Raw genomic sequence first — 22,403 nt, forward strand, 5'->3', positions numbered from 1 at the left:
CAGTTTATTTCCTAATGTTTCAATATTCATTTGCATATGTTTACACTTAAAAGCTAAGCAAATATCATTTCCTCCCTTCGTTTCTTAGTGACTACTGTACCAGGCTTATGCTGCGCCTCTGGATGGTTCATTAGCTCTGGAGGACAAGTTGAGACTGAACTTGCGAGTAACACTTGCTTCAAATCATAAAAGAGTGCAGAATCCTCCTTAGTTACGAATGATACGGCTTTGCCTGTCTTGCCTGCACGGCCGGTACGACCAATACGATGCGTATAGTCTTCAATTGTTTTCGCCATGTCATAATTAATAACCATACTGACATCCTTGATATCGATACCACGACCTGCGACATCTGTCGCCACCAGTATATCTTTTGAACCATTTTTGAGACTTGCCAAGGCAAAGTCACGCTGCTCCTGTCCTTTACCACCATGCAACGTGCAAGCATTGAAACCAAGCTTCTCAAGACCTTTGGCAAGCACATCTGCGCCTTTCTTTTGGTTGACAAAGATAATAATTGGTGGTTCAACTCCACGTTGCAGTATTTCAGTGAGTTTTCTTCGTTTCTCATTCTCACCTATCATGAAGACCACCTGTTCAGTTCTGTCAACAGGTTTACCAACAGATCCAATGTACACAATAGACGGCCTACGGAGATAAGTTCTCGCTAAACGCTCTACAGCAGGTGGCATAGTTGCTGTAAACATCACAGTTTGTCTGTACTTCTTCTTTGAATTATAATTCGCCAATAAAACATTAGCATCTTCTGCTTCATCTGTGTCGGGTTTGATATTTGAAACTGGCATATATTCAAGAATTTTCTGGACATCAGGCTCAAAACCCATATCAATCATGCGGTCAGCCTCATCAAGTACTACATAAGTGCAACGGTTCAGTACTAAATATCGATTTTCTAAGACATCTATAAGACGACCTGGTGTAGCAATGACAATCTCACAGCCCAATCTCAGTTTAAAGCCCTGATCTTCGCGCGAGAGACCTCCCACTACAACAACAGATGTGATGCCTAATGGGATACCAAATTTATTAGTTTCCTCTTCAATTTGTTGTGCCAATTCACGAGTTGGCGCCAAGATGATGGCGTAAGGACCTTGATCAGCATCCTCCATACGCTCATTCTTAGGTAGAGACTGAATCCAAGTAAGTAAAGGAATAAGGAAAGCCAAGGTTTTACCAGAACCAGTTTCTGCAACACCAATGATATCTCTGTTTTGTAAGCCAATGGGTATTGCTTGTCTTTGAATGGGGGTTGGACTTTTATAGCCAACTTTGTTGATTATATCCATGATATCAGGATGGAAGCTAACTTCCTTCCATGAACGGATGGGATTCGGAATCTTTCCTCCTTTGATGGTAATATTGTAATCTTCTCTAAAGATTCGCCAATCTCTTTCAGTCATTTCATCATGATCCTTTTCTGACCAATGTCGGTCATCCCACTTCTGCTTATCTTCCTTCTTCTTAACTTTCTTAAGACGTAACTTCTCTTGTTCTTTCTCCAATTCTGTCCTTCGTTTTTCCAATAAGTTTCCATAGAATTTGCAGTGATCTTTCTTTTGTGCTTTAATGTCAATGCCAGCAATGTGGCCTCTACCAAAAAATTGTACTTGATGGCGCTCTTTGTACAAGGCATTGTAATCATTTGAAGTGTCTTCAGAAGCATCCCAATCAAATACAAATTTCCTGTCATTAAGCCTTCGGACTCTTCGTTTCTTCTTTACAATGCCAAGATAGCGAGCTTTGATGGCTTCTTCTTCACGTTCCTTGTCTTTTACTGTAGCAAGATCGTCATTCTTATCTCTTTTTTCATCCCTTCTGTCACTTCCAGACTTTCGATCGTCATATTTTCTGTCTCTATCTCGTTCTCTTTCCCTCTCCTTTTCACGTTCTCTCTCCCTATCACGTTCCCTCTCCTTTTCACGTTCCCTGTCTTCTTTGTACTTTTTATCATCATCTCTTTTAGAGGGTCCAGTGAGGTCTATGGTGGTTATAGTAGGGCGCTCAACATGGGCTCTCATTGCTTCAACTTGCTCCCTTCGCCTTTCCAGAGCAAGCTGAGCTCTTTGCTCCTTAGTGAGGAATACAGGTTTGCTCCTGGCTTCCTCCTCGGCTTTTTTTTTAGCCAGTAACTCTTCCAATGACAGTGGTTCACGTTTCATAGGCTTCTGTTCCTCTTCCATTTCCACTTCCTGTACTTCATCATTTTCTTCTTCCCTTTTCGGTTTATTTTTGTCTTTATCTTCACGTCTGTCTTTATCTTTGAAGTCCCTTTTCTTAGGACTCCGTGACCGGCCGCGCTCTTTTCGTGGACTTCTAGAGCGTTCACGGTCTTTTTTAATAGGACTACGCGATCTGTCCCTTTCTTTCCTAGGACTCCTAGATCTATCTTTGTCTTTCTTACTAGGGCTTCTAGACCTGTCTCTTTCTTTTCTAGGGCTTCGGGAACGCTCTCTGCGCTTGGTTTTGTCCCGATGTGATTCACGGTCGTCATGGCGGTTGCGTTCGTGTCTGTCTCTAGAACGGGACCGTCGTCGATCAGGGCTACGTTCACGCACCATTATTTATAAAGTAAATGAAAGAACTTACAGGATATTCATAGATATCGTTGATATTTCATAACTTATATGACATTTGGCGTAAAACTACGTAGAATGTTTTTTTTTATAGTGTAACGGCTTTGGCATAAAGCTATACAGCCTTTTTCTTGATCTTTCACGCAAAGAACTTAACTTTAGTGTTCTCCCCCCATATTGTTACTCTATGTAAATTTATCCACTTAAATAACATATATTTATAAATATTGTTTTGCTGTTTTGTTTTACATTCTCAACTGAGTACTCCCGTAGTCCAACTTACCAACACCGGTTAATGTCCTATTAGAGCTTAGCGAAATTTTTTTTTTGTTTCGTTTTTTTTCTTTCAACTGTGACTTTGGCAAAATCATCAGTTCTCATATTGATGGAGCCATAAAAATAAAAAGTGAAGTGAAGTAGAGGATGGAAAAATTTATTACATATTTTGTTTATACCCCTAACTATAATGCCCCTAACTATTAATCTTTTAATATTTATGTCTTACGTGGCCCAAAACTTCTATATAAATACGTGTATCCGAAAGTCGATGATTTCAGTCAGTCTTGAATTGAAAGGTGTTCGTTGTGATTTGTTTTGATTTTGAACATTTTGCACGAGTTTCATTGTTTTAGAAGTTTGTTTTGTTGAATATTGTTCTCCACTAAACGTATGAGAATTAAATAAGTGATTCTTTTTTTTATTATATTGATTTCTGTTGTGAAACAAAATGGAATCTTCCAAAATTAAAGTTGGGGTAACTTCTGCAGCGATTGCGCTAACTTGCGCTGGTATTACTTATGTTGTCTTGAGGTACAAGTATCGATTGCGTGATGCTGCAGAGGCCTTAAATTACCTAACAGTGAAAACTGTTACTACTGAGAAAGTTTGCGACGAAGTCATCAATGTAATACGGAGGTAAGTTTAATTTGTTTGCGTGTTCATAACCTCTTAAGCTCTTGAGTAGGTACAGTCATCAACATATGCAATAAATGGATTGTTTTGTGTTTTTTTTATAGTTAAATTATTTCTGTAACATAATATTTTATCTGCATCAAGTGCCAAAAAGTTATCACCACAGTTTAAATAAAAAATTGTGTGGATTACTTTTCCTAGGAGGACTAAAATTCATAAAGCTGTGGGCTTTGACTGTGAGTGGGTGACAGAGCGAGGCAGAAGACATCCAGTTGCTCTAGTCCAATTATCCACCTTTGATGGCTTCTGTGGCCTATTTCGATTGAACCTGATGGCAACAGTTCCCAACTCTCTAAAGGTTAGTCATACAGAATCATGCAAGCTTAAAATGTACAGTTGATTGTATGTTTATTTATTCTGTACTTTATGTGGTAAAAACTCTTACTAACATATTGAGTTCTTAGCTTGACGCAATTGTTACTCATTGAATATGAAAGTAAATTGGAAGTATTTGTTTTTTATACTTCGTTTCAATCCATTTTGAACAAAAAGCAAACAAACAAGTCACTGACCTGTCCATAGACGGTTTAGTGATGGCCAATTGTAACGTCAACTACAAATCAATCAATTAATTAATTGAATGAATCGATTCATTCAATCGAGTCATACTAGCGGTTTTCCTTACATAACCTATATAAGTATATTTAAAATTTAAATTTAAATCCTCCTTCAAATCCTTACACTTAGATACTCGTTCGATTGCAATTGAAATATTCAATGTAATAATCGATTACTAAATCTTAATTGATTGATCGAATGTTTTTTTTTGAACAGCACTATGCAACCATAGGGAAGTCATAGAAGTATAGAGGAATAACAACCTCACTTTTGGACTACCATTTTTCAAATACGATTTTACGATGCTATTCAAATGAATATTGTTGGAAAAAGAGTTGATATATCAAATTGAAATCTTCGAAATATATGTGAAAGTGTTACTTATTCAATTTATTGAGTTATTGCTTTAGAATTTTAACCAAACAGGTTTGTTTACTTTTTGTTGAAAATGATTTGGAATAGACTATAAAACAAACTAGTGTTTCGGACCCTTTACTGATCCCATGGCTGACTAAGGTGGCAGCCATTAATCACTAATGCTTAATATTGGTTACAAATACCCATGATTTATGTGACTCATTCTTATTTCCTGATTATTTTGGGTAGAAATAGTATATGATGCAATTATAATATGAATAAGTATCATGTCATATCAATCTGTAATTTGATATATAATTATGAAATATTGTTATCAGTGCTGTTCAATCAACTGTTTTTTATATTAAACACTAATGTGCACTTGTAAACTGGTTTTTTTTTCGATTGTGATTAATTTAATTGTAATTTATTGTAATTTCCATTATTACTTAATTAATAATAAATTTGACTTATTAAAGATTCATATTCTTAAAATAAAATAATTTGTAAAACAGATGTAGCGTTAGTTGGAATGTTCTTTGTAACATTAAAAATAAAGTATTTAATGAACAACTTTTGTAATTATAGTGAAAAGATAGTGTGGTTTGCATTAATATTAGATATAACTGGTTGTTGACTTTACCACCTCAGTCAACCATGTCCATGGGACCTGTAAAGGGCCCGATACATTGGTTTATTTGTAAAAACAAATGTATGTCATGTAAATCTGGAAAAACAGTTTGATTTCCTATGTGTAACAATCGCGAAAACCTAAGAACTCGATAATTTAATTTAATTTATGACTTATGTATATTTGTGCCTTATTAAAAAATCAATAAAGCAAAATATTAAAAATATTATTATTATTAATGATTTTCCGCTGTTTTGAAAATCATTACGAAATCACAGTTCAACAGTGTAAAAATTATTCTAAAAATTATATGTAATAATTAATCCATAACACCTTAAGCAGGCAAACTTTCTTACTTTGTTACTATTAAGACATTATTTTGTTTGCAGAGTCTTTTGGAAGACGAAACAATCTACAAAGTTGGTGTGGCTGCTACAGATGATGCAAAATATTTGTATCAAGATTATTCTGTAACTTTAAAGTCCACGATAGATATACGTCATTTGGCTGAGTTGTGTAGTTATAACCCTGGTGGTTTGGCTGCTTTGTCCAAATCTTTGCTGCGTGTCGTCCTGGACAAAAGTTGGAGGGTACATAGTATTTTCGTCTCAATTTAAAATTTTATTTACAGGTATTCTATAAAAGTAGCATTATTACTGCTGGCAGAAGACAAATCAGTTTTCAGATACTGGTTTTGTAAGCGACGTGGCCACACACATATACATATATCTAAAAAGACACTGCAAGTGTAAAAACCAAACGTGCAACATTTTTTGTACCTCCGAAGACGTTACAAGCGCTATTTAGTGATGGGATACCTTCGGCACTAAAACTATTGATTAAATCGAAAACGCGGACGCAACACGTATTTAGAAAAAAAAGTTAACTAAAAAAACAACAATTACTTCATAGAATATTTTTATAACATTTTCTAAGGTCATAACAATTATCATCCCTTTGATTCCTAATCATCTCATATCAGAATCGAAAACTGTGTTGCATCAAGTGAAAATCACTAAATATGAAATTTGATCAAAAACATAACACAAAACTGAATGCATTATATGAAAGTATCCCTCGTTCGATATTCATGGCGTACTAAAGAAGGTTCACAAGTGTACCGCACCAAGTAAAAGCCGCAATGTATTACGAATCACGCGGCATAACACTTGTTTGCATATATGTTTTCTCGAAATTCATTCAAAATGAAAATAGTTTATTTAAAAGATAAATTATGCATATTCTGATTACAAAATTACATAACTGTGAAAAGAATTTCCCGGTTTATTTATCTTCTCACAGCTGTGGTGGTTGTGCGTTTCTAGTGGCACAATTAGGCATTTTCCGCGTTTTCCACTGATGTTTAACTAAGATAACGGTCGGGCGCGTTGCAGCAGCAACTCAGCGTATATAGCTTATATTGCAATGCATTGGGCACGCGAGATAGGTACACCTGCGGTGTCTATCTAGATGTAGGTATATATCTGTGGACGTGGCCAATATAATTATTGCCTTCTTTCTCATTAGATACGTTGTAGTAATTGGGAAGCAGACGAGTTAACACACCGACAAATAAATTACGCTGCCGCAGACGCGCATGTTGCAATCAAGATTTTCGTGTGTCTGGTGAACCAGTATAGTAAATCTACAATACTGTCTTTGTTAAATAATAATAATATTTGGAATAACTTGGACAAGCTATGTGCTAATTACGTGGACGTTAACTTTAAAACCAAGCAAACTGTTAAACAGAAGGGAGATGTGACGTAAGTATTGTATTATAATATTATGTCCATCATAATATCTAGTCTGCGGACTAAAAGGGCCCACTCACTACCTGCATGGCAGTCACCAGAAACTTAGATGTTGAGAGTTTCCTCGATAAATGTCAAATACTTATCAATGGATGTAGTTATATTGACTCTAAAACTAAACTTCGACACACGTTACTCCGACTTATAAATTGTTACTTTGACATGATTTTACTCAGACACAGTGGCGTACTACTCCGACAACACAGACGATGTACTCCGATAAGAATTATTATCATTACAAACCCATGTAAAAAACGGTTAACATAACATTTTCGTAATGAAAATTGCCCACACACAAGCACTTTTTTTTTATTAAAGTTCCGCAGCGCAGCGATCTCTGTGAAACTGTAAGTTTATTTACTTTGATGAATTATTATGTTAAGTTGTAATTTCTCTGTTTGTTTTTGTGATTATTTTTAAGTGTCATTTTAGTTGTAATTATTTGTTTTATTTATTGAAATTTTGTCTGTTTTCGCTGTTTGAGTTTGTCCAGGTCACTCGAAGTAAATTAAAGAACTAGGTACTTTATACTCCCTATGGATTAAACATGCACTTTACTCTCGCTACGTAAGGCTAATTGACGTATGTTTAGAGCATGAGAATTGAAAAAACTATTAACTACAGACCTACCGCTTAACTGAGTCGATTCCTCAGGTAGCTGCGCGGCGCGAGAGGAGTGACAGTTTACGTAACAGTTATGTCGCGCTACACGGGATAATTTAAACAAAATTTTTTTGACGATTTTCAATATCAAGTTCATTGAAAAAGTCATAAAAAAAATCAACTATTTTAAGGATATGTTACGTTTTTAAGACTACGCTCGGTTTTAATTCCGTGCCTTTTCCGCATAGACGATGGTGCCATGTTATTTTCCATCGTTTAATGAGTTTGTGTATGGAGCATTTTTTTAGTGACGCGACGTAGCACTTAAATCGTTCGAAAGACGCTCATGATTGCCAAAAACCGCTAATCGTGGCGTTTTATTGCGTTTGTTGTATCTGCATTACCGTGAAAACTTCAATAATTTGGTTCGTGATTTTGTTGTAGAGCGTAAATGATTGAATTTTTTTTCTCTTGACTTTGAAAAGTAAAATTTTCACCTCAAGACTAAAACCCAATACAAACACTCGCAACAATAGATACCCTCGCTAAATCTTGGGTATATTAATTAGTTTTAGTCCCTCGATTAAAAAATATAGAATTTTACGTATGTAATTTAAAAGTTTTTTTGTTACACTCTATGTAATTACTATATTAAAAATACAATTAATAAAAGAATTTTTCGATTATATGATTTTGTTATTTTTTTGCCATATCGATCGATATAAGTAACCGTTTCCTACGTTTGTAATGGTGATAATTTTTGTCGGAGTACAAAGATTTTATAAGAAGCATCTCGTCTGTATTGTCGAAGTAGCATAGTGTCTGAGTAAAATCATGTCTATGTAACATATAGTCGGAGTAACGTGTGTCGATGTTCAGTTTTAGAGTCAGTTAATTTTAGTTATTTTAGTATCAATAATCTTATATACAAAAAAAGGTAGTATATTACTTTTCTACAGAAACAGAAAAAGTTACTTTAAAAACAACTGCGACAGCTAAAAACATAATAAATATTGAGAAAACAGTCCCTTAATAAAAAATTACAGAACATAATTTATAATTAGTTTACTACTTAATAGGATGATTAGAAACAAAGATGGTTGTTGTAGGAAAGAAAGGAAGGAAGGAAAAGTAAAGGACGTACGTAGTAAAAGGTACCCACACGCTACGAGGTCTAAACCACTATACCACAACTGTTACCTAGAGGCGCCTGACGGAGAAATGCTATGTACTTGCGATAACAAAAAGGCAATGTGGTATGTAGTGGTTTTAATTCGTGATTTTGGATAATTTTTCAATTAAGATTGTAAAGATGTATTTTTATTAATATTTTCAGGTACGTAGAAAAAGAACTAGCGGATGTAGTAGGCAAAGAACCTTTGACGGTGCGCCTGCGATTTGAGCCCGCTGGCCGATCCGTAGGCGACGTTGGTCGTTATTATCAATTGACCAAAGAAAACAAATGTGTTGTGTGTGGGAAGACCGAATCATATATTCGCAAGAATGTGGTGCCCAGGGAGTATAGGAAATATTTTCCTGGTAAGTTTATGTTGGTTGATGACTCTTCGTATTTTCGCTAATTTTCTTCAATTTTTTCAACTGGAACTACCACTGACCACAATTTCACAGTATTAATTAAATTTTTTGTTATATTTAGAAATAATGAAAGATCATTCTTCCCATGATGTGGTTTTATTGTGCGCCGATTGTCATCAAACTAGCAATATGCGCGATCAAGTAGTGCGAGAAAGATTGGCCGCCCTGTGTAACGCTCCACTTTCTTTGAAAGCTGATCAAGCTAAATACATCGAGGATATGGATTGCAAGTATGTGTGACTATACATATGTTTAGAATAATATCTATATCTTAACATAAATTTATATTACTACCGTTTTTCTCTATAAACGCACAAATTATCCAATTATTTAAAAATAAAACCACTGTTAACTGTGAAAACTTGAAAACAAAAGTTTTCTAATACTTACAGGAAAATTCGTTCTGCTGCTCGTGCACTTTTGTACCAAACTCGTAAACACGTCCTACCAGATGCTCGACGAGAAGAACTAGAGAACATAATCCTGCAGCATTACCCGCAGAATGACGAAGTTACTGAAGAGTTGCTGGTAGAAGCGGCCAAAATTCAAGTTGTGTTAGTATTGAATTTTGAGCCTATACTATATTAACCAGTTATTCTAAAAAACCTACTTAGAAAAATTTTATGTGTGCAATTTATGTGGTGCATCACACTTGTTCAAATTTGCCGCGGCTTTATCAACTACAAAAATAAAAATTTAATCCGTTTTAATAACATTTTATTAACTAAATTTATAACAAAAATATAATTTTTCAGCAGTTTCGAGAATGCAGATTACGAGTCTCATGGACTCAAAGTAGTCGAGTACTACTTTAACAAAGAAGGTGGTTTGTTGCGTCTTGAAGAGCTATGGAGGGAACATTTCTTGACGTCTATGAAACCCAAGTACATGCCCGACTTATGGTCTGTCAAACATAATGAGGAAAGGTATGACCAAAATTAACCAAGTTATTAATTTTAGCTTTTTTAATAAGTACTTAATGTACAGTATAACTTGTAAAGGATTTGTGGTTAGTAGTCATATTTATTTATCAATTGCTTTTGTTGCCTAATTTGAGAATTAGAAAAAGAGAATATAATTCTTTTATGAATATAAATTATTATTTGAAATTTCTTGTTACTGCTATTTCTTGCTGTCACATATGGAGCGAGGCTATATAAAAGCAAGGCACTTGCAGTATCTTTGGACATTTCTAAAGCTTTTGACAGGGTCTGGCACGCAAGCCTATTAAGTAAGTTTCCCTCTTATAGACTTCCCACTTACCTTTGCAATTGGATCTCGGATTTCTTGAGCGAACGTTCGATTCGAGTGGTCTTAGATTGATTGATTGATTGAGTTCCTCAGGGTCCCGTACTGTCTGCAACTCTCTTTCTACTGCATGTCAATGATATGTTAATTCCAGGTACCTTTGCGTATGCTGATGACAGCACAGTTGTAGATAGGTACTTGACCAATGCGAGGGTTAGTGCAGAGGAAATACAGTCTTGTCGAGAGTCCATGGTTAGCCGTTTGCATTAGACGCTCAAGGCAGTCTCCGATTGGGGCGATGACAATCTGGTCAAATTTAACGCTACCAAAATGCAGGCGTGTCTATTCTCCACAAAACGGAGTCCCTATGATCTGACTCCGACTTTTCGTAATATATCCATACCGATAGCCGACTGTCTCCAGCTACTTGGAATGGACCTGTCGTCCAATTTGAACTTCGTCATATACATTGAATCCATGGCCAAAAATGCAACAAAGAAGCTTGGCATCCTTTCCAGGGTGAGGCGTTACTTTACACCAGTATAGTTGCTTCCGCTGTGGCTGTACCAAGCGCAAGTCCGGTCGTGCTTGGAGTACTGCTGCCACCTTTGGTATGGCTCTGCTACATACTGGCCACTTTGGATTCAATTGACAACCGTGCCAAGAGGCTTATAGATGACTCGGAATTAGTGGAGGCGAAGCTGCAGAGCCTTGAACACCGCCATAAAGTTGCCTGCTTATCGGTATTTTATAGGATATATCACGTAGAGTGTGCGATTGAATTACACGATTTAATTCAGCTTTCCCCTTTCCATCGCCGGGGGACTAGGCGTAGGCTTGGGTTCCACCCCTATGTTGTGGATATTCCAAAGATTCATACGAAGCGTTATGCTTCCACATTTATATGGCGAACGGCTATGGAGTGGAAGTCCCTGCCTGCAGACTTGTTCCCTGAACGTTATAACTTGGGCCTTTTCAAGGCGAGAGTGAATAGGCATTATTTAGGTTTGCATGCTCCATCGTCGACCTCATCGTCACTTTCCATCAGGTGAGATGGAGGTCAAATGCGCACTTATATTTTAATGAAAAAAAAATCATAATTCCTTTCTTTTATTATTGAATGACACTCTTGTAGCCATGGACAGATTTTCTACTTCTCTCACAAGATTTAATCGGGTTGTGTTGTAAAATAATTTACGTGAGGCGCACTATAACTTTCTGGAATTAATAAGAAAAAATACTATTGTCAGATTTGATACGTAGGATCTTCGCAAATGCACAAATTATCTACTCACCTCCTCTCTATTCCTATCCTAAAAAACGCACTGATTTGAGGGTAGGATATTCCCCGTTTTGACGGGCCCTGTTGCAACTACGCCGCGCTAGCGAACGGTCGCTTTTGACGCGATATCACCGTAGCAGTTGTCCAACGGCAGTACGGAAAATCAGCAATACGGAAAATCATCTTAGCATCTCATCTGTCTGTGAGAGACCAGAGTGGGCGGCGAGACAACCCCTTAACACCTGGGCATACGCGTAAACACCAGCGACCGACACATCTATCGAGGAACAACTCAAGGTCAGTCAGTGCGTTCACCCTACCCCATTTTGGCCCCGTCATAGCATGGTCCTTCGAGCCGGATAGCGTGATTCTTTGAGCCGAAAAGCGTGGTTCTTTGAGCCGAATAGCGTGGTTCTTTGAGCCGAATAGCGTGGTTCTTTGAGCCAAATACCTTGATCCTTTGAGTCCTGTCTCATCCATCCTATCCGCATTATCTCTGATCAAAATCCATTCACGTAATCATTTGTGCAAATCTACATTTTTATCAAACATTTTCGTCCTCAAATTATTTTTCTACATTTGGCGGTAGATAATTCTCATTTTCATATTTTACGCAAGTTGAAACGTTCATTTTGTGACATTGTCTCTGGTAACATTAATCTTTGGTGTAATTGACAATCATCGTCAATTCATTCCGTTCAATAATTCAACATAGAAATTTTTTTTTTGTCTGTGACTTGGACATTTCATTCTTTCCAGTACTCTATGACAAGTGACATTTATTTGTAAACGAGTTCACATCATAACCTCATTTTCGTGAAAACTTATTTAAACTAATCTTTTAAAGTGAAATCATATTATGGCATCCAGCAAAGTTAAACACACTGTTTCGGATGACACTTCAAAGCATGCATTGTACACAATAAAATTGAATGCAAACGACAAATTCATGGATTCGTTATATCGTCTTGCAAATCAAATGAGTGCTCAATCTGATAAAGATCCCGGTTTGTTAGCGTCATTTAAGGTCCGTTATCGTGATATAGACGGTTACCGCGGCAATTTCGAAGAAGCATACTCCTTTTTATTGTCAAAGTCTTCTGATGAAAACTTCAAAATAGAATTAGACAAACAATATACCAGTTTTTACGATAAGTACTATTCCGTTCAAATATTAGGTGATTTGATTTCTCAACTCAATACACCGTCACAGACATTAAATGAAACACAAACACAGGTACAAAAACCTACACACTTTGTTTTACCCAAAATAACATTACCTAAGTTTTCTGGTGTTTACACAGAATGGCCTAACTACATAGCAATGTTCAATAGTTTAGTGCATGATAACCGTGAGCTACCCAGTGTACAAAAGATGCATTACCTATTGTCAACATTAGATAAGGAGCCTTTAAATTTAATTAGACATTTGGAACTTTCAGATGGTAATTATTCTGTCGCTTATGATTTATTAACAGAGAGATATCAGAATAAAAGATTAATTGCAGACAAACATTTAGAAGCTATATTAAATATACACATAAATCAAAATCAACTTAACGCTAACTTAAGGAAACTTGTAAACACACTCAATGAAAATATTCAAGCATTATCGGTACTAGGATTTGACACGGATTCTTGGAGTTTTATCTTATTACACATTATTTTACGCAAACTCCCTACAGATTTACGGAGTAAGTTTGAGTTGGATCACCAACGGGAATCAACTAATGACATTCCAACTTTTGATGAATTACTTGAATTTTTGAAAACTCAGCTTAAAGCGTCGGAAGCTGTCATGGGATCCAAATCATCAACTTCTCATTCAAGCAGCCACATTACGGCTCAACCTCACACATCGTCAAAATCTTTTGTTATCAAACTTCCATACACTTGTTCATATTGTCAAGGTGAACATATCATCTACTCTTGTGAGAAATTCAACTCGATGACACCAGCTGACCGTAAACAGTTTGTCATTGATAACAAATTATGTTTTAATTGCCTGCGCTCACATCATGTAAGCCAATGTAAATCTAAAAGTAGTTGTCAAATTTGTCATGGCCGTCATCATACTAAGCTACACTTAGAGAACAATTCTCATACTATTCAAAGATCAACTGCCCAGCCAGAGCCCGTTGTATCCACTTTAAGCTCTACAATACAACCGCCCCATGTTCATAGCATCCACGGTGGATCTACTGTACTATTGGGCACGGCTGTGGTTGGAGTTAGAGACGCCAATAATTCTATTATTAAAGTTCGAGCTCTCATAGATAGCGGTTCACAGGTCACCATAATCACAGAAACATTAGCACGGAAACTACAATTGCCTCGCTCCTGCCCTTCTGTACTCTTTGGACTAGGAGAAACTAGTGGACAACGCACCAATGGTAGCGTTCAATGTGCCATCCATTCGTTAATGGATCCATGCAGTACCCCGTTGGTAACCACTGCAGTTATTCTTAAGCAGATTACTGGCAATCTTCCTAGTACTCAACTGGCTCCAGAAGTGGTCGGCAGGTGTAGAGATCTTAGGCTGGCTGATGATAAGTTCTCGGTGCCCGGACCCATAGACATGCTCCTAGGTGTAGAAATCTATGAACAAATTTTCAATGGCCGCAAATTTTCTTTAGGCGACGGATTTCCTTCCGCATACTCATCTATTTTCGGCTGGGTTCTGATGGGTAGAGCTCCATCGAAATCTTACGGTTCGCATCAAGCTGTATCTATGTCCTGTACCGTTGACCTCAATTCCATTCTTACAAAGTTCTGGGAAGTAGAGGAGGTTCCAACGAAAGCCATACAGGATCCAGAAGATCTGCTTTGCGAAAAGCATTTTGTAGAGACCCACTCTCGCGACTCTTTCGGTAGGTTTATCGTACGCTTACCATTCAAACCTGGATATGTGCCTCTAGGTTCAACATTTGATAGCGCTCTTAAGCGGTTTTGTGGTTTAGAGCGGAAACTTAGCAAAGACAGTCGTCTTAAGGAACTCTACATAGAGTTCATGAGAGATTATCTTAACGCAGGTCACATGCGACCAATTTCTCCCAACATATCTTCGAATAGATACTACATACCCCATCATGGTGTGCTTAAAGATAGCAGTAGCACCACCAAACTTCGAGCGGTATTCGACGCCTCCGCGCCTGGTAGCTCCGGTGTCTCACTCAACCAGCTACTGATGGCAGGTCCAAAGCTACAGCAGCACGTCGAGGACATCATTCTGCGTTTCAGAACTCACGCCATTGTGTTCACCTGCGACATCAAACAAATGTATCGTCAGGTTAAGCTACATGACGACGATTGCAAATTCCAGACCATCTTCTGGCGTGAGTCCCCTGATCAGCCCATACAACAGTTCGAGCTGACGACAGTGACATATGGTGTCTCCTCCGCGGCTTATCTAGCTATGCGCGTCGTACACGAACTAGCTTCGCTCAACGCGGAACAGTATCCTGCTGCTGCCGAAGCGCTTCAACGCGACACCTTTGTCGATGACGTCATCACAGGTGCCGACGACGTTCCATCTGCCAAGATACTTCAACAACAGTTGGTGGATGTATTAGCTCAAGGTGGTTTCCAGTTGCGTAAATGGGCCAGTAACAGCGCTGAAGTTTTAGAAACTTATCCAGCCGACCATTTAGAGAAACCTTAAGAAACATTTAGAGAAGAGTCAGGAGATAACATTTTTAAGATACTGGGAGTAGAGTGGAACTCCGCATCGGATAGTTTCGTTTATCAGGTCTCAAATCTAGGTACGTGCCGTACCAAACGCGAAATTCTTTCCAACATCGCTCGTATCTACGACCCGTGCGGTTACTTAGCGCCTGTTACCTTTTTTGCTAAGGTCTTAATGCAGCGAGTCTGCACCCTAGATATTTCCTGGGACGATCAACTGCCAGACGAGATCATTAAGCTCTGGGATTCATTCGCAGAGACTTTCAAACTCCTTAAACTGCCACAAATACCCAGATTCATACTCAGCACAAACGCATACATATGCGAGATTATGGGATTCTGCGATGCGTCTGAAAACGGTTACGCCGCCGTTATATACCTTCGAGTTCAGCACTCTTCCGGCGAAGTCAGCGTTCATCTGCTTCGTGGCCGGTCAAGAGTAGCTCCTTTACGTCAAAAGCTGACCATTCCACGTCTCGAGCTCTGCGGGGCCGTGCTCCTTGCTCGACTGATTGGTCACTATATGAGCCTTTTACAAGGCAAAATCAACTTAAGTGGTGCCACTGCTTGGTGCGACTCTACCATCGTGCTTGCGTGGTTGCGCACTCCACCGCATAAGCTGCAGACCTTTGAGGGAAATCGTGTTTCCCAGGTCCAAGGCCTAATACCATCCGCTGGGTGGCGATATGTACCCTCCGCGTCCAATCCCGCGGATTGCGCGAGTAGGGGCATTACTGCCGAGAGCCTTGTGGGTCACCCGTTGTGGTGGTCTCCCTTTTGGTTAAGGGCTGATGCATCCACCTGGCCCACAACCCCATGCGTCGAAACGGAAGCATTGCCTGGTCTCAAACACGACGCTGTCTCTTCAATGGTAGCTGCAGCCGAGGTTTCCTTCATGCACTCACTCATCACAAGCTACAGTTCTTTACCACCGTTGCAACGTTTAGTTGCATGGCTCCTACGTTTTTACCACAACGCTCGACCAGGCGGCGTTAGGTCCGCAGGAGCTCTTAAGGTTCATGAACTCAACAATTCTCTCAAAACTCTTGTCAAATTGGTGCAGAGTGAAGTCTTCGCCGACCAAATTTCAGCCATCAATAAAGGCCGATCCTTGTCATGTCCGCTTCGGCGTCTCGATCCCTTCATTGATGCAAATGGTCTTCTTCGCGTTGGTGGAAGACTCAGGCACTCCAACTTACCTTACGATGTCAAACATCCATTGTTGCTTCCAAAAGCGCATCACTTGACTATCCTGATAATTAACCACTATCATCTGACATATGTCCATGCTGGTCCCTCCATACTTGTTAACATTCTACGCCAGAAATTCTGGATTTTAGCTGCTCGACAAGTCGTACGCCGTGTGGTCTTCAAGTGCTATCGTTGTCACAGGCTCAAGACGAAACCTCTGGAACCCTTTATGGGCAATCTTCCGTCTAGTCGGGTGCAACTAAGTCATCCATTCACTCGTGTGGGGGTCGATTTTGCGGGTCCCTTTATAATAAAGACTTCCACCATGCGGAAGGTAAAGACACTCAAAGCGTACCTTTGTGTCTACATTTGTCTCGCCGTAAAGGCGGTACACCTCGAAGTGACTTCAGATTTAACAACCGAAGCATTTCTGGCTTCTTTTCATAGGTTTGTTGCGAAAAGGGGAATGCCGTCGGATGTTTACTCTGACTGTGGTAAAAACTTCCAAGGGGCCGCTAACTACCTTGACAGACAACAAGTTAGGGATAAATTAACTAAATTCGGTGTCAGATGGCATATGAATCCTCCTTACGCTCCACATATGGGTGGGCTGTGGGAGTCGACGGTAAAGTCAGCTAAGCAATTGCTGCTTCGAACGGTAGGAGAGCAGGTGCTCACTTTCGAAGAACTGTGCACAGTGTTCGCTAGGGCTGAGGCAGTTCTTAACTCTAGGCCGTTATGTCCATTGACAGACGACACATCTAATCTTGACACGCTTACACCCGGTCATTTCCTTATTGGTCAGCCAATGGTTAGCCTCCCCGAGGATACCGTCGATGACAAACACATCTCACCGTTGAGGCGTTGGAAACTTGTACAACAAATTTCACAACAGTTCTGGCGAAGATGGCAGAGCGAATATCTTCACAACTTACAGCAGCGCTCTAAGTGGTGCAAACATACCCCCAATCTTCAATTGGGCGATCTAGTTTTGATCAGAGAAGAGAACACCTCACCCCTTAGATGGCGTAAAGGTCGAATATCCGCTCTCCATCCCGGCTCTGACGGTGTGGTACGCGTAGTCGAGATAAAAACCAGTAACGGGTTCTGCACCAGATCGATCACTAAGGTGTGTCCATTACCCAAATGCGACACAAAGCAACAAAATTAACTTCAAAAATCATCCTTAAAAATTTATACTTAGATATAGTTTAGTTTGTATTCAATCTTACGGTACAGCATGCATATAACTCTTGACTTAATTAGACTTAGGCTACTTTAACTAATTTATACCCTAGAATCTACTAAAGAGTTTAGCAACTCTTTGGGAGGCGGTATGTCAGATTTGATACGTAGGATCTTCGCAAATGCACAAATTATCTACTCACCTCCTCTCTATTCCTATCCTAAAAAACGCACTGATTTGAGGGTAGGATATTCCCCGTTTTGACGGGCCCTGTTGCAACTACGCCGCGCTAGCGAACGGTCGCTTTTGACGCGATATCACCGTAGCAGTTGTCCAACGGCAGTACGGAAAATCAGCAATACGGAAAATCATCTTAGCATCTCATCTGTCTGTGAGAGACCAGAGTGGGCGGCGAGACAACCCCTTAACACCTGGGCATACGCGTAAACACCAGCGACCGACACATCTATCGAGGAACAACTCAAGGTCAGTCAGTGCGTTCACCCTACCCCATTTTGGCCCCGTCAACTATAAATGTTCAGAAATTAATTGTTTCTCAAAATATTCTCCGTTAGTGTTAATGCACTTTTGCATACGAATGAAGGAATTTTGAAAACATTTATGCCACTCCTCCGTGACAATCTCTGAAACATATTTTTCATACTCTTCGACAGCCTCTTCAGGTGATGAAAATCGTTAACCGCTTAACTGGTTCTTAATTTTTGGAAATAAATAAAAGTCACAAGGTGCCAGGTCGGGACTGTACGCGGGATGGCTCATAAGGTCAACGTTGTTCACCTTCAAAAATTCATTTGTCTCTCTGGCCGTGTAATGCCAGTTCTCGCATTATCATGGTCCAAGATGATACGGCGTTTACGGTTATTTTTACGGAGTTTGTCAATAACTTCAGACAAAACAAATGGTAGTGTACCAATCACTATTCACGGTACAACGATTCTCTAAAGCAACAGTAGCCACGTGTCCAGTTTTATTAAAAAAGAAGCAATCATTCGCTTAGAGGCACTTTGCATGCGCGCCACTTTGGTTGGTTTCGGCTCATTTCGAAAAACCCATACGCTAGATTGCTTTTTTGTTTTGGGATCGTAACTATAAATCCATGTTTCATCACCTGTTACTATGTCCCACATCAAATTTGACGCCCCTTCATTGAATCTGGTAAGCATGGCATTGCACCAAGTGACGCGATCCGTTTTTTGAGCCTCAGTCAAATTGTGTGGGATCCACCGAGAGCACAGTTTTTTCACACCCAAATGTTTGTGTAGTATTGATTGTATTTGACTCATGCCTATGCCTAAAGATGCCCGAATCTCATGGTATGTCACATGCCTGTCTGTGTTGATCATACGGCACACAGCATCGATATTTTTGTTGTTCACAGACGAAATTCGTCACTGAGATTCACACGACCGCGTTTGACTTCTGCAAACCAGTTATAAATAGTCTTGCCTGGTGCTTAATCGCCAAAAGCAGTTTGAAGCCGAGCGAAGCTCCGTTGTGCTGTTAAATTACACTTAAAGTCGTAGAAAATCATACTACGAAAATTTTCACGAGTTAAATCCATGGTGATGTAGACTACCAATTTCTAAAATGACACCACAATGTAAAAACAAGCGATAGTCAGATTAAACAAACTGTATTCTACAGCCAAAGACTTCCATTTTCAAATGTTGTAATTACTTTTTAAATATTGTTTACGTATTTAGTGGCCCTGAATTAAAATTATGTGCTTTTATTATTCTCAGGTTACGAGTAAAGTGGAACGAAGGAAGATTATCTGAAAAAGATGTAAAGCTGATTGGCCTTTTGAAGTGGCTTTAATCCTACGTTTGACTTTATGACCTACTATGTACTAAATATTTAATTAAAATCAATGATTAAAATAGATAATATGGAAGTTATGTTAAGTATAAATAAGATGTTTTTTATATACTTGTTATGTCAAATTTGTTTTGTTTTCATTTTATCTTCTGATTATAAAATAACGTATATCATCATTATCATCATTAACCCATTTATACGTCCCACAGCTGGGCACGGGTCTCTTCTCAGATGAGGGTTAATAATAATAATAATAATTTTCTCTTAATTGAGGAGTTTTTTAAATTATTTCTTGATTTGTTAGGCAGAAAATATTAAAAGAAATTGATGATCATTGGATGGAGTCTATACAAAAATGACTAATTTTGTGTAAAATTTGCACATAGTGGTTACGTAAGATTTTCCATTTTTAAAAACTTATATTTTTAATAGAAAAACAAATGTGTTTGAATACTTTGCCTTTTTTCCACGTTTGACAGCGACGCCTGTCAAATGTTTCCTATGGAATTAAGAAAGCGTGGTTTAGAAAATCTCATTTAGCAAACATTTACTATTTTATTTTAAAATTAATGCTAAATTAAAATTTAAAAGATATAATTAGTTGTTTTGTAGAAAGGGCGAAGAAGTCAAGAGCATTTATTGGAAAATCGTTTTATTTTAGAATATCTTCAGAAATTAAGAGTCCGTTTGTCGTAAAGGCGACTATATCATATCAGCCCCTTCATCTTCAGAAAACAACACTATCTTCAAAAATGTGTTACTATAACAAATATATGTGAGGGGAAACATACGTATGTTGCGTAACAAACTGAAAAGTAACACACCTCGTTCTGAGCGCCGAGTGTGCATTGTTCCCGTTTTATCAACATTGTCGCTGATTCAGTGGATTTTTTATTTCTCGACTCTTACTATACGTTTCTTTATATTCCAGATGCTTATAAATAAACTACCTATAAAATATGTGTCATTGAATCATGGAAGTAAAAAACAATTGCTTTTTTTAACATTATAGCCCCACACTAGGGAAACTGTATCAACAGGTGCCATGGACACATACATAGGTAGACAACCACAAATTGCAACCAAAGTCACGAGAGAAATAAATGTTAAGGCATACAAATATTTCTCCCAGCCCGGGAATCGAACTCCGAACCTCTGGGTGGCAGTCCATGATGATAACCGTTTGACCACGATGGCCGTTTATTTTTTGTGTACTGTATTAAAATTTGTTGTATTAATTGTGCTGTATTTATTGTTCAGTGCATTGAATAATGAGTCTATTTTAAATCTAACGTAAGTACTTACCTTTATTGGAATTAGTTTGAACCTCAAAGCTTATTTATTGTTTCTGATTTTATAACAGAAGCGAGGAATGAACCATGAATAAACCCATAACTGCAAATTAGAAAGATTTTATTGCAGCAACAACGTGTATTCCTTAGCTGTGTTCACGCGGCGGTGGCGACAAGTGACGTCATCACAGGAAACTGGGCGAGTGCTTGCGTTTCACATTAGAATAATAACGAAGAGTATATATTTAGATATTTAAGTCTGCTGCGTTTCGCTGAACCTGAAATTCAAATTGTACTAATTTCGCTGTCTTAGTAGATTGGAATAGTTCAAACGTGTAACGTATATAAAATTCCTGCGCTGCTATCGCTGCTATATTTAAATATCAAATATATTTTTAATTTCAGATTTTTCTACTTTCGCAGTCTAATGACGATATAGGATTTTCAATTTATTTGAAACAATGTTATGGCCTTCATCGATACTATACAGGGTGTAACAGAAAGGTGTGGTCATATTTGAAGGTCGGATTCAGTTAATGGTATGAAACTAGTTAGCAAAGTTGTTTTAGTACACACTACGTTATTTATGGAAATTTCGCCATGAACAGTTGCGATCAGCTGATGTCATTTAACGAAAATAAATAGTCACATCACATCTCTATTGAGTATCATAATACAACCAAATTACGTAACTTGAAAAAATTGTGAAATTCAGGCATGTTATTGTAAATGATAAAGTACTTAATGCCATATTCTTATTACTATGTTATAATTTACTAAATTTATTATTATTTTATTAATGTAATATGCGTGTGAACATTTAATGAAAAATAAATATTATCGATTACTTTGCCAAAATACACTACTTCATAATAAAACTATTATTTAAAACTTAGTACATAATAACGTAATATGATTTCGTTAACTTCATATCTTCAAACATACAAAATACACAAATTTCCATTTAATATCCATTAATAAAACTAATGTCCTCTAAAAAACACATATTTAAAGTTATCTCTTTTCTTTTTACCATATCATATGTAATAATACGCATTCATCTATTGTATTTTAATGAATGAAATTTGTCTCTGTCTATCCGCCGGTACTGTTCTAACGCATGGCAGCTAGCGAATCAGTCGGTATGTTTCTTCTAACGCATGACGCAATATGACGCAATCATCCGACTAATACTTCGCACCCTTACAATGAAAGTGACCCAAATCAAAAAATTTAAAAATGAGTTTATACCGTAAAACCATCTTAAAAAAATATTTTGTTACATTAGTCACACTGTGGTGAAGATGAAATTGTGCAATTAAAGCTCGAATAGCAGTGATTCATAAAGGTCCCTTTCATTTTGTTCTTTCAGTTTAAAAATTCTACTCCCGCGTCGAGATATTAACGCCGCATTTATTGTTGAATCTGCATTTGCAAAGACAACACGCTGCCACTGACGGATTAGCATTTGAGCCATTTTCGTTCCGAAAATCATATTCAAAAATCACTAGTAGCAGTAGAGCTCCTTGTGAGTTCGTCCAGGGTAGTACTGCCAC

At 38.0% G+C, this 22,403-nt stretch overlaps 2 protein-coding genes across 6 annotated transcripts; one reads left to right on the forward strand and one right to left on the reverse strand.

Annotated features, from left to right (window-relative positions):
* Nucleotides 1-4: 4 nt before the first annotated feature.
* On the reverse strand, nucleotides 5-2,654 carry LOC113233177 (probable ATP-dependent RNA helicase DDX23). 2 transcript variants are annotated; one of them, XM_026468199.1, is made up of 2 exons: nucleotides 2,236-2,654; nucleotides 7-1,887 (listed from the first exon to the last, which is right to left on the reverse strand). In XM_026468199.1, the coding sequence occupies exons 1-2, from the start codon at nucleotides 2,577-2,579 to the stop codon at nucleotides 54-56; spliced, it is 2,178 nt and encodes a 725-aa protein (XP_026323984.1). In that variant the 5' UTR covers nucleotides 2,580-2,654; the 3' UTR covers nucleotides 7-53. The 2 variants fall into 2 exon arrangements, with proteins under 2 accessions (XP_026323983.1, XP_026323984.1); XM_026468198.1 differs by having other exon boundaries at nucleotides 5-2,654.
* A 398-nt stretch (nucleotides 2,655-3,052) lies between these two features.
* On the forward strand, nucleotides 3,053-19,777 carry LOC113232808 (exonuclease 3'-5' domain-containing protein 2). 4 transcript variants are annotated; one of them, XM_026467623.1, is made up of 10 exons: nucleotides 3,053-3,509; nucleotides 3,708-3,864; nucleotides 5,502-5,702; nucleotides 6,640-6,878; nucleotides 8,639-8,785; nucleotides 8,866-9,068; nucleotides 9,187-9,355; nucleotides 9,518-9,679; nucleotides 9,881-10,051; nucleotides 19,480-19,777. In XM_026467623.1, the coding sequence occupies exons 1-10, from the start codon at nucleotides 3,322-3,324 to the stop codon at nucleotides 19,553-19,555; spliced, it is 1,713 nt and encodes a 570-aa protein (XP_026323408.1). In that variant the 5' UTR covers nucleotides 3,053-3,321; the 3' UTR covers nucleotides 19,556-19,777. The 4 variants fall into 4 exon arrangements, 3 of the variants coding, with proteins under 3 accessions (XP_026323408.1, XP_026323409.1, XP_026323410.1); XM_026467624.1 differs by having other exon boundaries at nucleotides 9,884-10,051; XM_026467625.1 differs by lacking the exon at nucleotides 19,480-19,777 and adding an exon at nucleotides 19,116-19,293.
* The last annotated feature ends 2,626 nt before the right edge of the window (nucleotides 19,778-22,403 follow it).

Source organism: Hyposmocoma kahamanoa, unplaced genomic scaffold (genome assembly GCF_003589595.1).
Source record: "Hyposmocoma kahamanoa isolate Upper Pololo Valley unplaced genomic scaffold, ASM358959v1 78, whole genome shotgun sequence".
In the NCBI taxonomy this organism is placed as follows: Eukaryota; Metazoa; Arthropoda; class Insecta; order Lepidoptera; family Cosmopterigidae; genus Hyposmocoma; species Hyposmocoma kahamanoa.